Here is a 16009-nt window from a genome sequence, read left to right as displayed (position 1 = left end):
AAATTATTTCAGTTAGTTATATAACCTCATAATCTTTGCAAATAGTGTATTTCTCTATCGCCGTGTTTTTTGTATACATAACAAAATCTTAAGGGGTTTTCCTGACACTAAGCCACATGCTTCCTACATTTTAATAAATGAAATGTAGCTTGTTATTGAAAAATTCCATATATTTTCCTCTATCTGATGAAATAGGTTTGGGTTAGCTTTTGGTGCAAAATTGTAAACAACTTCTAAAAAGTGCAATTTTTGCAGTTATGATTTATTTTATGATTAAATTAAATTACCTTTTTGTTACATATACAAGTCTTCGCTTACAGGTCCTTTGGCACTGTATTTGTAACGTAAAGGGCCACTTATGTAATCTAAATTTAAATCTACTTTAAAGCTATTACTATGAATTAGATACTATATCTATCTAATATATGCATATATACGAATCAGACCCTGTGTCTGTGGTTTCAGGTTAACTAAGACTTGCCAGTTAATCAGTAGTTGTAGTATTCGGAGGCTTGGAAACTCATTCTTTTGGACAAACTTACCTCCTTCTGTATGCAAAATCTTTGCACCTAAAAGCAGGTACCAGACTGAGTTTGCAAATTGTCATTAATGGACAGAGAAATTGTGAGATGTCCTATCTGTTTTAAACCTGAAACATATCAAGGAAGACCTTATATGGTTCCTTCCTAATTCAAATTATTCTGATTTAGAAATGCAGATATTAGAACTGTAGTAATCAAAATATATCTAATGGCTTGCTCACTTTTTTATCAGTCAAAAATTAAAACTTGCAAGCTCAATCCTTGAGTCACAGGCTAGTTTCACTTTTTTTGAAAATGCAACATTATTTATAATACGCTGGTTGTGGTAAGAGAATTACTATCGACTTGAAGTGAAACACCATTCACGTCGCTGACTGGAAAACGTGACTCATAGTGAGAGGAACCCCTCTTCTGGTTGAAGCACAGAACACCACGCATGGAAGCGCTGTACAGCAAACGGGCTGGTCTCAGTCATGGGACAGAGATGGCACTTCTAGGGAGCAATTCATCTCCCTTTAAAGAAGACATCTAACCTAAGTCAGTTTGCATGTCTGCTTATTCACACTGACTATAGATATAATAGGTATCTACATCCTAGATATCTAAAGCAAGTAAGAAAAGTGCCATCTAAGAAGTCTGTTGTTACATGAAAAGCTCCCACCTCCTACCCCCTAATTCGTCTGCAAAAGTAACATCCAGCGTGCTATAGCATACTTGGCTGATACTGAAGATCCAGTATGCCATTGATGTTCATTAGCTTCTTCCAACACAGTTTCCAAAAGGGATTCATGGGGATGTATTGAATAGAACGGATCATATTTTGATCATCAACTTCTACATATTTACATTGAAAAATTACTGCAAATTTTAAGGCCACCATGGTTGCTGTTGCTTCTGAAAATCTGAATATTTGATTCCTGTGCTGCTTCTCAATTCCACAGTTTCTTATTTTTTTGCTAATGCATTTTCTGGCACATTTATGCCTCAGGGTGAATGCTTAAAATAGTAAATGGGAGAATTTTGCTATTGCTATTTTTATCACTTGGCTTTACCAAATTCCTTTTTATCTTTCCTTTGTCATTTTCCCGTATCTTCTGCATTAGTTCCCTTTTGCTAAACTTTTGCTTTCTGTGATGGTCCCATTCTTCAGTCAAAGTCTTCCCAAAGACTATTCTTCCAGGAAGCTTAGCAACATAAATGCTCCATCTTAAGTGGAGCATTTACTTAAACTCTTAAACTTTTTCTGGTTTAGCATTGACATAGTTTAGTGATACTGTGCCTTCCAGTCACCTAGTTTGTTACGCTGGTGATCAGCTCTTGCTGAGATTGCTAGCTGAGCCATCCGGATGATGGGATGGGGCTCTACCTGTCGGGTGTATTGTTCTGGATATTCCATGACATGAACTCTGAGAACAGCACAACCAGGAGGATTTCTCAGCAGCTACATTTCAAACATTCCCCAGAAGAATTCAAAAACTTAGTAGCATCTGATGGGGTTTTCGATCATTCTGTGAAGAGCGGACAAAGTGTTTGTAATGTATTTTCTTTCTTGGCATAGTGCTGTAGTGCAACATGTTTTACTAGGATTTTTTATGCTCCAAGAAAGCACCTATGCATACTTCTGTGCTTATGCCATGAAATTTGTTGCTATGGAAATATCAAAACCAGTCTATGACTAAGAACAGGCAAACCTGTTCAGGCAAAATAGTATCTAGCCTCAATCTCCATTCAACAGTCAAAATGAATTGTAGCCATTTTCATGCTTTATAGTGGGTTAATATCTTTCCTGTATCATTAAAGTCTTTTAGCCACTTATATCCAATGTGCACAGGCTCCAGCTCACCCACTTCAATGCATAATTTGGGCACAGCAATTCCAGCAGCATGTCTGAGAAATCAGATAAAACTAAATTAGATTAAATTATCCTTACTATTCTTTGCCTTCTCTTGCTTCCTTTAAATTTCTTGGCACAGAAGCATTTTTTAGATTAATTACAGCACTGACTGCACCACCTTCCTTCTAAACATTAAAACTTCACATGATTTATTGCTTCTGACATGTAGAGTGCATTCTGAAGATTAACTGAATGAAAACCTTCAGATCTGAGGGGGAATTTAAAAAGAGCAACAGCATCTTCCAGCAGAGTGTGTCTTGGATCCTGCTGTCTGAGCAGCTTCTCCTGCTGGAAGAAAGTTGACCTCAGGCAAACAACTGTGGGAGAGCACGTAAGCTAGGCTCACTGTGTGCTCACATGTATGTGTATCTTCTGGGTATCACATTTTCTTTTACTGTCAGGGATTTTACTGTGTTACAGGCTTTCTAAAGTTAGTCCCTTGGAACCAAAGAAAGAACCCTGTTTTCCAGTATCTCTATCTCCAGTTAAGGTAACAGACTTCTGGATGACTGAGTTGTATGAGACAAATTCCACAATTAAAAATAGGTGTCTTATCTATCAATAACTAAAATGTCTCATGGAGAGTAATTTGAAACCAATGCCCAAAATTACCCCTTAAAGGAGTATATTAACAAAGGTTTATAACTGATTTAAGCATTTACCTGTCTCCCCTTCGTATTTATTTAATTACCGTGAATTTAAGTATGATGGCAGAACTTTCTTAACTAAGGATGCTTTCCTGTTTAACGAATAGATTCAAAGATTCAACCTCTGTTCCCATATGAGCCCTACACACAAATGGTCAGATTATGTGATGAATTCCTAGGAGAGTAAAATTGTACAGAACTGCCAAGATTGGGTTTTTTAGAGGTAAATATGCATATCGTGTGAGGCTAGATGTAAAAAACTAACAATGTTAACACATTCCCGGGCCTAAAGACAGAAACTATTGAACATGACAAAGCCACACTTCTCAAAAGAGCTGAAGTACCATTTCTTCCTTGACTTACAAATCTATTATACAATTAAAAAAGACTAAAGCTGTTTTGAAAATTCTGGAAACATTAGGTTTTTGGTTTAAATGATAAATTTCTGTTTAGTAAGTGTCTGTATACTTTCATCAAGAGGCAAAGCAAATGCTCTTTCACTCTGCCAACATACCATAGAGAATGCAACTACCTGGAAAATTACACAGTGTAAGAACACATGGGTTAATATGATGTAAAAAATATGAGGTCAAATGAAGAGTGTTCCCATAAAGATGTCCACAACAAAGTTGCCATATTAGTAATAATAACCAAAAGTGCCGCAGGGTAAAATTTTCAAAAGTGTTCACGTAGCTTACAGTGTCAGTCCTGTTTTCAGGTTAATGTTTCTTTAGAAATAATAGTGTCTTTTACAAAGGAATTATTTTTCTCTTACACACCTACAAATGTTATAGAAATAGAATTTACCATCCTAAATCAGAAAAGCTGGTTTTGAAAATTTGTTCTCATTACCTAAGGGCTTGTAATGTGAAGACTTTGCCTCAGTAAAACTACAGAACTCCATGTCTCAAAAGAAACATTGATGCATTCCTCATACCAGTTCATTCTACTACATTTTATTGCAAAATGTTCCTAACAAAGATAATCATGACATGGTCGCACACTAGCATATAGAGGGGGAAAAAAACAGTTAGGGAAAAAACTTAAATTAAAACCAGGATAAGACGACAGAAAGCAGAAAGCTGATATGATACAACACCGAAAGTCGACAGTTTGAGTCAACACATGACTCATCCTCTTCAATAAGACAGATATAAGGATATAAAAGAATACAAGGTTATTATTATAAAAGGCAGTTTTCAATGAGACATTTTTATAAATAAGGATTAAATTTAGAAACCCTTGATGGTTTCACAGAGGAATTTTAGTCATATTAATTCTTCTTACCTGTTATAGTTGCTTTGTTAATAGATGGTTGATTACACATTGGTGATCGTCTGTTTAAAAAGAAAAGGAATAAAAGATGTAAGTCTGATAAACTCACAGATGACTTGAACAATATAACAGAAAATACATTTCCTTGGGAAATTATTTTGGACTGGAATACACTGGCATTGCCAAAGAAAAAGTTCATCTAGAACAGATACTTCTTTCTAGTGTAGAATGGAATTCACAACTGACCCTGAAACCTCTCTGCAGATTGGGAACTCCAAAAAAGGAATATTTTGGGAATTTACAAGTTCATTAAAAACCTGCCTAATCATACCTAGAGCTTATACCTAGCTTAAAGTTTAATTTATATACATAGTTACCATTATTCTAACATGGCTTGCACTTCTATGTTCTCTGACTTGAAATACTTTTTTTTATTATTATTATTTTTCACTCCCTTATTTTGCATATGCATTCCACACACTATTTTGCATATACCTTTCACAATAATCTTTAGGGCAAACAGCTCAGTGGACTGCTTTGCCCATTGATGAAAGCTAGAAGTTGGTGGACTGACACAGCTGTGTAGGGATGTGTGGATGACTGCAAGCAGGGGCCACACAGGGTCTGCATATTCCAACCAAGGGGGCTGGACATATCCTTTAGTGACAGTCGCTGCATACGCAATGCTAGGCAGCTGTCTTTGGAATGCTAATTACTTCTAAGTTCTACAGACGCACATTTTGGGTGAGGGAAATGACTCCACCGCAAAATTTGCCAGTGTAACTAACATTAATGTTAACTGTGACGCTGCAACACGGTTGGAGAAAGGCCGTATTTATAATGTCTCATTTATAATCATGAAGTACTGTCGATAAGTGGGATGTCATTATCTTGAATGAGTTAGGCAAAGTTCTAGGTTCAGATCATGCAAGTAGCTCACAATGAGTGTTGCTGTCTGTTCACTTTGGTTCATTTGCAAGACTCAGACTCTGCCTGAATGATCATCTTTGAATGATCTTTGACATATGACTAATTTATTGAAAATCATGTAAATTGCACAAAACCCCCTCCAGGTTTATGCAAGGATATATTTATGCAAGCAATGCAAGAACAATTAGTAGTCAAGGAGGCTGTCGTCTCAGCTATCAAGTATCGCATCTTTAAGGGATTAATAAACTCATTACTCATCCACATTTTATGCAGATTTGGTGGCACAGACCGAAATCTGTAATGTCTAATTGTTATTCTTAGTTTACATTTAAAAAGTATCACTGCAAAAATTTCAGTGGCCAAAAACTGACACTCACTTGCTGGGTGCCCGATCTTGTAAATTGGTTAATGCGGCAAAGTTATTCCGTACAGTACGCAGGCTGGCCAGCACCTGGAACAGACAAAATGGTTTCAGTCTAAATTTCTGCACAGGTGAGCCTGATTTATCTCCATTCCACTGTGCTGAAAGAGAAAGGAAAGGATATTGCAAAACATCTATAAAAGGTTTCCAGGGTTGGTTTGTCTGAAGCCTTTGACTATTATTTAACAATAACATGTCTGTAATACAAAGGCAATAGTTTATTTCTTGTTTTTCCTCATAAATGACTCATTATTTGTTTAAAGGCAGACTTACTTGAAGAGGAGGAAAGTTTTTCACAGAATACTTCTTAGTTCTTTAAAATGAGTATAAAAGCATTCATGATTGGAAGATAATAGCCTATTGAAGCATAAGACTTCACGCATAAGAAACGATTACAGAATCTTCCATTTGCAGTTCAGCCCCCCCAAACCTCAAAGGACAAAGGGAATGAGATTGTCTAGACTGCCAGGAAAAATAGAATTGAGTCCCTTAAAGGGCACATTTCGGGACTTTGTGCAGAAGGGCAGAGTAAGAGGAAGATATCGCCTAAGCCGGTGGGAAAGGTCTGCAGGCTCTTACAAGGTTTGCACATTGGGAAAGATGACATAAATGAACTTCTTTCTTTCTGGACTTAATTTCATGCAAGACAGCAGATAGTGGAGGCAGTAGCAGAGTGTCTTCTTGTTATAAATGGCATAGGCACTTTCTTCTGAAGGCAGTTGGATAAATGCAGCAAATTTGTACCATGTAAAGATAATAAGATGCACCTCTCTGACTAGGGAGAGGCAGTTCAGCTGATGTCAGGGAGGAACCACAAGTTGTTTGGGACCAGACTGGGAACAGGAGGAAAGAGCAACACTAATCACTGGTGTGTCTTTGCAGGAGTTGCCCATCATTATTTCTCAGCACAGACTGGGCTGGTTCCCTGGTGAACCTGTCCTAGGAATTAGAAAGGTGGGAAAGGGGATATGGGTTCCAGAGGTCTGAGTCAAGGAGGATACAACTCTCTTTTCATAGCCCCTTAAATTTATACATGAGGTAGGAAGGGGGGTAGGAGGCTGAAAAGAAAAGAAGGATTTAGTGAAAGCTTGTAACAGACAGAAAATACTCTGGAGATAATAATGACTGGCAGTGCTCTAGCTATTGTAGCTAATTCCCAAATGAGTTAAGATAATAAAAATACATTTGTTGCCTAATTAGACAGTATTAATTTCATTATGTTTTCCTTTCCAAAGATCAGGAGGCAAACTCACATATTTTACATTCAGCATGGAATAAAAATAATTACATATGCCATCAAATTTGCATGCCCAGGGTACAGTGACACTAACAAATATTGTATTTGGATGTTGGATATATGCAGAGGGAAATCAGGCATAAACCAAGCAGAAGGGGAAAGAAGATCTTGGAGTTCAAAAGTTCAAAAATGAATACATGCAATACAAAGAAAAACTGCTGAAGTATGAAAATGTTGTAAAAGGAAAGGATGAGTTGAAGGTGGCAAGAGAAGGAAAGCATAAATGGAAAAAAGTTGGGCCTATTAAGGTAAGACAGTTCAGTGACTGCAGTCCATTTTCAATTCTCTTCAGTTGATCTGCCTGGGTTCAGTTTATGTGTGCCAGGATGCTGAGACAGATTGTATATGCTAGTATTATCAAAGGAGCATATCTATGTGGCTCCCAGAGATGTCTCAGGCCATGAAAAAGATGTAGTTGATTTTCCTGGCTGCAAGTTTCTACTCAATAAGCCCTGCTGGACTCAAATTGGCTGTATATTCAGGTGCACTGAGAATTGGGAGCACGTACAAAGGTAGCTAAGTGATTCCTTGGTGAGTGATCTCAGGTACAGCCATGCTTACTAGCTCTGCCCCTGCTGGAGTGCAAGACGTGACTGTAGCAGCAGCACAGGGCTGAGTTTCAGAAAGGGTAGTAGGCTAGGCACGATGCCATGTGAAAACATGAACCTAGCTGAGGTACGTATTGGATCTGAAATAACAGGACATTTAGCACCTGGGGTGCAGCAGACAGAAGTGTGCAGAGCTGCAAGTTTGCTCAGGGCCAGTTATGAGTGGAGGCTAATGAGCCGTGCTGGACCTACACTCGGGTCCCTGAAGAGCTGCGAGGGAGTCTCTCTACTGTGCCCACCACTATGCACATTGACCAGATTTTTCCACTGTCTGAGATATTATCAATCTCTCCTTTTTCAGAAAGCAGAGACTTGACTGTTTGGTTTGTATGTCGGTCTATTTGTTCTTCTGGCAGGTGAGATAACTGTTTTGTAGGTCCAGGGATGAAATGTCTAATCCCTGCCCAGAACCCCAGCTGCTTTAGCACATTTTTTGTCAGTTTCTGCAAGTGCAAGGTGTCCCACATACGTAGCAATGAATGTAAAAGCGACAACAAAAACTTTGGCCATTGGCTACAGTGGACCTAAACAACTTGACTTATTGTATAAAGGTATTAATATTTATAAGTCTATTATAAGTACATAAAATACTATTTCAGTTTTTCATTATAATTTGCTTAAGTGACAGTTTCTCTGTCCACAGAGGTTCCAATTGTGCTTAAAGTTTCTAGAGTTAGATCTGTGAGCAAAAAGCAACCAGTCATCTGCGAACCTCTTTCGGTTTAATCCCTAAATAAATAATACTATTTTCAAAATCAAGTTGTATACAAACAGTTGCAAGTGAATTAAAAAATTGAACTCTTTTGATGATACAAAACCTACAGAATTTTCCCTTAAATTTCAAATCATTCAAATGATCTTCTCTTGAAAAGCAAAATTCTACAAATAACTAAATTACAACAGTTGCTGTGTATTACAATATAGAGGAGTGCAACTAATAATATGCTTGTGATAAATTTTTTAATTTTAGCTTACAGAATTCCATTCTAGTAAAAGTAGTAAATTATCTTGTCCTGGGTGCAGATTCTATGTGGGGTACGCAGCGTGCCACCCTGCCTCCAGTTAAGAAATGCAGCTGCACTAACATGGTGATGTGCTGAATAGCAACTGAAATGCTAAAACTGGAACTATTACCACCAGGTGGCTCATGATCAGATGAAACAAGCTTCCTGATCAATTGAAGAAAATACAGATGGTTTGAAATAACTGGAACATGTGTTCCACGTGCCATGATCTACTGCTACCAGGAAGCCCCGAATGGATTAAAACAGTGCTTTTGCTGTTTGCAACACAAAAATGCATCTACATGATGAAATACTGCTCCAGGAAGATATTGAAAGGGTAGTTCGTATGATGCGTAGGCATTGTACTGGCACATGGGACACAATTTCTGAAGTCCTGAGTGAGGTCCTGATATGGCTAACATAACTCAGAGGAATGGGCCCTGGGCTTAGCTGCAGATGCAGTCTGTGAGCAGGCCCCACTGGGGATTTGCATATTCAAATAACTTTCAGATAAGGGCTACGTTTTCCTGAGTCCAATCAGATGTCACTTCCCCTCTATTAGGCACGCTCTCTCAACTGCATCTCAATTCCCCCTGTGCTGGGGAATGTGACATGTGATAACACCCTGTAAGTGCTCTTTCTCCTGTTCAATGCAAATGAAAACAGGTTGATTTAAACTACTGCTAATAGGGTTTTGCACTGAAATACTAAAAGCTCTCAAATAATCAATTATGGCACCTTGGTGCAAGCATCAATAACATTCATCTACTCTTGCTTCAATTGCTGAAGCACGTCCCTCAATGCCAACAAGAATACGAAATTGCCCTTAAAACAAATAGGGTGTTTTGTCCCAGGAAAAAAGTCCATAAATGAGGTGTAATATTTGCCGTTTTTCTAGGCATAATATAACTTGTCCTATCTATGTAGCAAAATTTGTAATAAAAATTCAGATGACAATGAACATGAATTCAATATAGTAAATATTATTGGATTGCTTGACTAGCATACAATTTGTATTTTTTCTGTGCCCAAGAGTTAGGGGTTTTATGTTGTCCTGGGTTCAGCTGGGATAGAGTTAATTTTTACAGGAACCTGGGAGGTGGGGGCATAGCCGGGGCAGCTGACCTGAACTAGCCAAGGAGCTATTCCATACCGTGTGACATCCTGCCCAGTATATAACTGGGGAGCGGGCCGGGGGGTGCTCTCTGTTTTTCGGTGGGGGAAGTGGCGGAGCGTCGGGTCCCGGGTGGTGAGCAGTGCCGCTGTGCATCACTCGTTTTGTATACTTTTTTTCATTAGTGCCGTTGTTGTTGTTGTAATCTCTTTGTGTTTGTCCCAGTAAACTGCCTTTATCTCAACCCTCGAGGTTCCAGTTTCTTTTTCTTTTTTTCTCTCCTCCGTCTCCTCCCCATCCCACCGGAGGGGGGCGGAGGAGTGAGCGAGCGGCTGCGTGGTCCTTTGTTACCGGCCGGGCTGAAACCACGACAGTCCTTTTTGGCGCCCAACGTGGGGCAGAAGGGTTGAGATAACGACAGATCTGGCCAGAGCGTGTTGAAACAAATTTGCCAAACGCATTTCTTAGATATATAGATGTTAGTCACAATGTTGTTTCATTTGTTTACATGGTGGCGTTTTGTAAGCTCTTATATGCTCTATGTATTGCCTGTAGTTGCGTATCTCATCTCTGGGAGAGTGATTGGGATTATCATTTTGCTGTACTGGGCAATGTCGACTTATGAAATGATTACATCACTGGTCATGAGGTTAAGCTGGTATCTGTATGAGGCAGTGATATCATTTCCATACTTTGGGCGCCTTCTGTCGGATTTTATTGGTAATTACACCCAATCCATGGGGAAATTAGGGGGGGATACCTCCCCCCGTCCGTTCACCTCCCTTTTCTCCTTCCGACTAATTACAACAGCTTTTGAGAATTTTGAATATCCTTGGGATGCGCAAGCCAGTGTGCTGTTAGTGCTATGCCTCCTGAATATGTTTCAGGTCTTCTTTAGGGCTACAAAAAGGCTCTTTACCACTCAAGAGATCTCCCCCAAAGCTGGATACTCATGGGTGGCACGGCATGTGGGAGCATAAGGGCAAGTATCTAGAGAACTTCTCACCGCCAGTGACTTGGAAGTTCACTCCCGAACAACTGCAGAACCCTTATGAAGTGACAGAATATTTGAAAGACAAATGCTGTGGCTATTCCAAAGACATACAACTCGCCTCACTGTGCTGGGCCCTGGCCAGTATCTACCAAACACTGCTTGATATTATGCAGCACCCTCGGGGGGAAAAGGGGGAAAAGATGGAAAACAGGACAACATGCACCGTGGCTACCCAAACCCTGACAACAGACACTGTGGCTGCCCCTACCCCGACAACAAGCACCGTGGCTGTCCCTACCACGACAACAGGTACCATGACTACCCCTACCCCGGTGACAGACACTGCAGGTAAACCAGAGAACCAGCCTGTGCCAGTATCAGTCGCCCCTGTACAGAAAAAGAAACACACAAAGAAATCAGTTCGCTTAGTGAGAGATGAAGATGAACCAGGGTCATCGCGAGAACAGGAGGTAGAGGCAGAACCTGAAATAATTACCCGATCTCTATCCATGAGTGAGTTGCGTGACATGCGAAAAGATTTTAGCCGCCACCCAGGTGAGCACATTGTTACCTGGCTGCTCCGATGCTGGGATAGCGGGGCTAGTAGTGTGGAATTAGAGGGTAAGGAAGCCAAGCAGTTGGGATCTCTGTCTAGGGAAGGGGGCATCGACAAGGCGATTGGGAGAAAAACACAAGTCCTCAGCCTCTGGAGGCGACTTCTGTTAGGTGTAAAGGAAAGATACCCCTTCAGGGATGAAGTTACATGTCACCAAGGCAAGTGGACCACCATGGAGAGAGGTATCCAGTACCTGAGAGAATTAGCCGTGCTGGAGGTGATTTATAATGATCCAGAAAATGCGCAGTCACCCACAGATCCAGATGAAGTCCAATGCACACAACCCATGTGGCGGAAGTTTCTACGAAGTGCACCACCAACCTATGCCAACTCATTGGCAGTAATGTCCTGGAGAGAAGGCTATGGACAAACGGTGGATGAATTGGCTGTCCAACTCCAGCAATATGAAGGGAGTCTCTCTTCCTCCCTACGGGCCTGTGTCTCAGCTGTAGAGGAGTTGTCCCGAGAGTTCCAGCAATTCAAAGTGGATCTGTCCTCCTCCTCACCTGTACAGGCCCGCATCGCAGTTATTGGGAGTAAGTGTTCCTCTGCCCAAGAGAGAGGAGAGAGAAAGTACACTCGACGGGCTAACCTGTGGTTTTACCTGCATGACCATGGAGAGGACATGAGGAAGTGGGATGGAAAACCCACTTCAGTCTTGGATGCACGGGTACAGGAGTTGCGAGAAAAAGCAACCAGAAAAGAGAATTCTTCTTGGAAAACTGCTGCTCCAGTTTCCCGTGAGCAGTCCCCCAGACGCAGTAGATGGGCCGATCTCATTTCTGATCCTCTTGAAGGGACTTCTGATTCACGTGTGCAAAAAGTGAGTAATGGACATTCTAACCAGGATTAGAGGGGCCCTGCCTCCAGCCAGATGGAGGAGAGGGACAACCGAGTCTACTGGACAGTGTGGATTCGATGGCCTGGCACATCAGACCCACAGGAATATAAGGCTCTAGTGGACACTGGTGCACAAGGTACCCTAATGCCATCTAGTTATAAAGGGGCAGAACCCATCTGTATCTCTGGTGTGACAGGGGGATCCCAAGAGCTAACCATATTGGAAGCTGAAATGAGTCTAACCGGGAATGAGTGGCATAAACAGCCCATTGCAACTGGCCCAAAGGCCCCGTGCATCCTTGGTATAGATTATCTCAGGAGGGGGTATTTCAAGGTCCCAAAAGGGTACCGTTGGGCCTTTGGTATAGCTGCATTGGAGACGGAGGAGATTGAACAGTTGTCTACCCTGCCGGGTCTCTCCCAAGACCCTTCGGTTGTGGGGTTGCTGAAGGTTGAAGAACAACAGGTGCCAATTGCTACCACGACGGTGCACCGGCGACAATATCGCACCAACCGAGACTCCCTGATCCCCATCCATAAGCTGATTTGCCAGCTGGAGATCCAAGGAGTGATCAGCAAGACTCACTCACCCTTTAATAGTCCCATATGGCCCGTGCAGAAATCCAATGGGGAATGGCGACTAACAGTAGATTATCGTGGGCTGAATGAAGTCACGCCACCGCTGAGCGCTGCTGTGCCAGATATGTTAGAGCTTCAATATGAACTGGAATCAAAGGCAGCTAAGTGGTATGCCACAATTGACATTGCTAATGCATTTTTCTCCATTCCTTTGGCAACAGAGTGCAGGCCTCAGTTTGCTTTCACTTGGAGGGGCGTCCAGTACACCTGGAATCGACTGCCCCAGGGGTGGAAACACAGCCCCACCATTTGTCATGGACTGATCCGGGCTGCACTAGAAAAAGGTGAAGCTCCAGAGCACCTGCAATATATTGATGACATCATCGTATGGGGCAACACGGCAGAAGAAGTTTTTGAGAAAGGGAAGAAAATAATCCAAATCCTTTTGAAGGCTGGTTTTGCCATAAAAGAAAGTAAGGTCAAGGGACCTGCGCAGGAGATCCAGTTCTTAGGAGTAAAATGGCAAGATGGGCGTCGTCAGATCCCTGTGGACGTCATCAACAAAATAGCAGCTATGTCCTCACCGACTAATAAAAAGGAAACACAGGCTTTCTTAGGTGTTGTGGGTTTTTGGAGAATGCATATTCCAAATTACAGTCAAATTGTAAGCCCTCTCTACCAAGTTACTCGGAAGAAGAACGATTTTAAATGGGGGCCTGAGCAACGACAAGCCTTTGAACAGATTAAGCGTGAGATTGTTCACGCAGTAGCTCTTGGGCCAGTCCGGACAGGACAAGATATTAAAAATATGCTCTACACTGCAGCTGGGGAGAATGGCCCTACCTGGAGCCTTTGGCAGAAAGCACCTGGGGAGACCCGTGGCCGACCTCTGGGGTTTTGGAGTCGGGGATATCGAGGATCCGAGGCTCGCTATACTCCAACTGAAAAAGAGATCTTGGCAGCATATGGAGGAGTTCGATCTGCCTCAGAAGTGGTTGGTACTGAAACACAGCTCTTCTTAGCACCCCGACTGCCAGTGCTGGGCTGGATGTTCAAAGGGAAAGTTTCCTCTACACATTGCGCGACTGACGCCATGTGGAGTCAGTGGATCGCACTGATCACACAGGGGGCTCGCATAGGAAACCCCAGTCACCCAGGAATGTTAGAAGTGATCTGGACTGCCCAGAAGGCAAAGATTTTGGAATGTCGCCAGAGGAGGAGGTGACACGGGCTGAAGAGGCCCCGCTGTATAATAAACTGCCAGAAAATGAGAGGCAATATGCCCTGTTCACTGATGGGTCCTGTCGCATTGTGGGAAAACATCGGAGGTGGAAGGCTGCTGTATGGAGTCCTACATGACTAGTTGCAGAAACTGCTGAAGGAGAAGGTGAATCGAGTCAGTTTGCAGAGGTGAAAGCCATCCAGCTAGTGTTAGACACTGCTGAAAGAGAAAAGTGGCCAGTGCTCTATCTCTATACTGACTCATGGATGGGGGCAAATGCCCTATGGGGGTGGCTACAGCAATGGAAGAAGGGCAACTGGCAGCGCAGAGGTAAACCCATCTGGGCTGCCGCATTGTGGCAAGATATCGCTGTTGGGATAGAGAAGCTAGTGGTAAAAGTACGTCACGTAGATGCTCATGTACCCAAGAGTCGAGCCACTGAAGAACATCAAAACAACCAGCAGGCAGATCAAGCCGCCAAGACTGAAGTGTCTCAGGTGGACCTGGACTGGCAACATAGGGGTGAGCTATTTATGGCTCAGTGGGCCCACGATACCTCAGGCCATCAGGGAAGAGATGCTACATATAGATGGGCTTGAGATGGAGGGGTGGACTTGACCATGGACACTATCGCACAGGTCATCCATGAATGTGAAACATGTGCTGCAATTAAGCAAGCCAAGCGGCAAAAACCCCTGTCGCATGGAGGGCGATGGCTGAAATATAAACAGTGGGAGGCCTGGCAGATTGACTATATCACACTCCCACGAACACGCCAAGGCAAGTGCCATGTGCTTACGATGGTGGAAACAACCACGGGATGGCTGGAAACATACCCTGTGTCCCATGCCACTGCCCAGAACACTATCCTGGGCCTTGAAGAGAAAATTTTATGGCAACACGGCACCCCAGAAAGAATCGAGTCGGACAACGGGACTCACTTCTGAAACAACCTCGTAGACACCTGGGCCAAAGAACATGGCATTGAGTGGGTATATCACATCCCTTATCACGCACCGGCCTCCGGAAAAATTGAACGATACAATGGACTGCTGAAAACTACATTGAGAGCGATGGGGGGTGGAACTTTCAAACACTGGGATACACATTTAACAAAAGCCACCTGGTTAGTTAATACTAGAGGATCCGCCAATCGGGCTGACCCCGCCCAACCAAGAGTTCCACATACTGTAGAAAGGGATAAAGTCCCTGTAGTGCGCATGAGGAGTATGTTAGGAAAGACAGTCTGGGTTAGGCCTCCCTCAAGCAGAGGCAAACCCATTCAAGGGGTTGTTTTTGCTCAAGGACCTGGGTACACCTGGGGGATGATGCAGAAGTACAGGGAAATTCGATGTGTGTCTCAGGGAGATGTGATTTGGGGAGAGAATAGCCAGTGAATTGGGCTGTATGATATTTAACTGCTAAATAACCTGCCAATGCATGTCATTGTATCTATAGTGTCTATATGCCATATCAAGGGTATTATTGTGAGAATTATCCAAATGACTACAGGATGGACTTTTGAAACTGAGCCAAGTACAACAGCGATAGAACTTGAACTGGCACCCAGTGATTTCCTCAAGATCAACATCTTTGACCTGCAGACCAGGGGCATGAGTTACACCAAATGTACTAGCCACAAGTTCCAGAGGCAGCGTACAACAACCCAACATCTCACACCATCTCTCTCTTATCCTGAAGAACTGTTACAACAGATAGAGCCCCAAAATCGATGGACACATTAGAGGGATAGCCCATAGGCTAAAGGAACACCGTGTGTGTGTGTGCGAGGTCAGGGGGTGGAGTCCATATACTTATATATAAGACAAGGAAAGTTGTAGTGGTTGATTGGAAAAAAAATGTAAGATCTGGGCATGATGTAGATGGTATAGAATAAGGGGTGGATAATGTCCTGGGTTCAGCTGGGATAGAGTTAATTTTTACAGGAACCTGGGAGGTGGGGGCATAGCCGGGGCAGCTGACCTGAACTAGCCAAGGAGCTATTCCATACCGTGTGACATCCTGC

At 42.4% G+C, this 16009-nt stretch overlaps 1 protein-coding gene across 4 annotated transcripts in view; it reads right to left on the bottom strand.

Moving 5' to 3' along the window:
- The window catches only part of PDE4D (phosphodiesterase 4D), a 375269-nt gene that overhangs the window by 97423 nt on the left and 261837 nt on the right, over positions 1 to 16009 (bottom strand). For all 4 annotated transcript variants that reach the window (XM_049795354.1, XM_049795357.1, XM_049795356.1 and 1 more), the window contains 2 exons: positions 5666 to 5739; positions 4371 to 4420 (listed from right to left, as the gene is read on the bottom strand). In XM_049795354.1, the coding sequence (XP_049651311.1) occupies positions 4371 to 4420; positions 5666 to 5739 (124 nt within the window). The remainder of the gene's footprint in view (positions 1 to 4370; positions 4421 to 5665; positions 5740 to 16009) is intronic.

The sequence above is a fragment of the Accipiter gentilis genome, chromosome Z, assembly GCF_929443795.1.
Source record: "Accipiter gentilis chromosome Z, bAccGen1.1, whole genome shotgun sequence".
NCBI lineage: Eukaryota > Metazoa > Chordata > Aves > Accipitriformes > Accipitridae > Astur > Astur gentilis.
The sequence above is the reverse complement of the archived record's forward strand: the minus strand, read 5'-3'. Positions and strand labels throughout refer to the sequence as shown.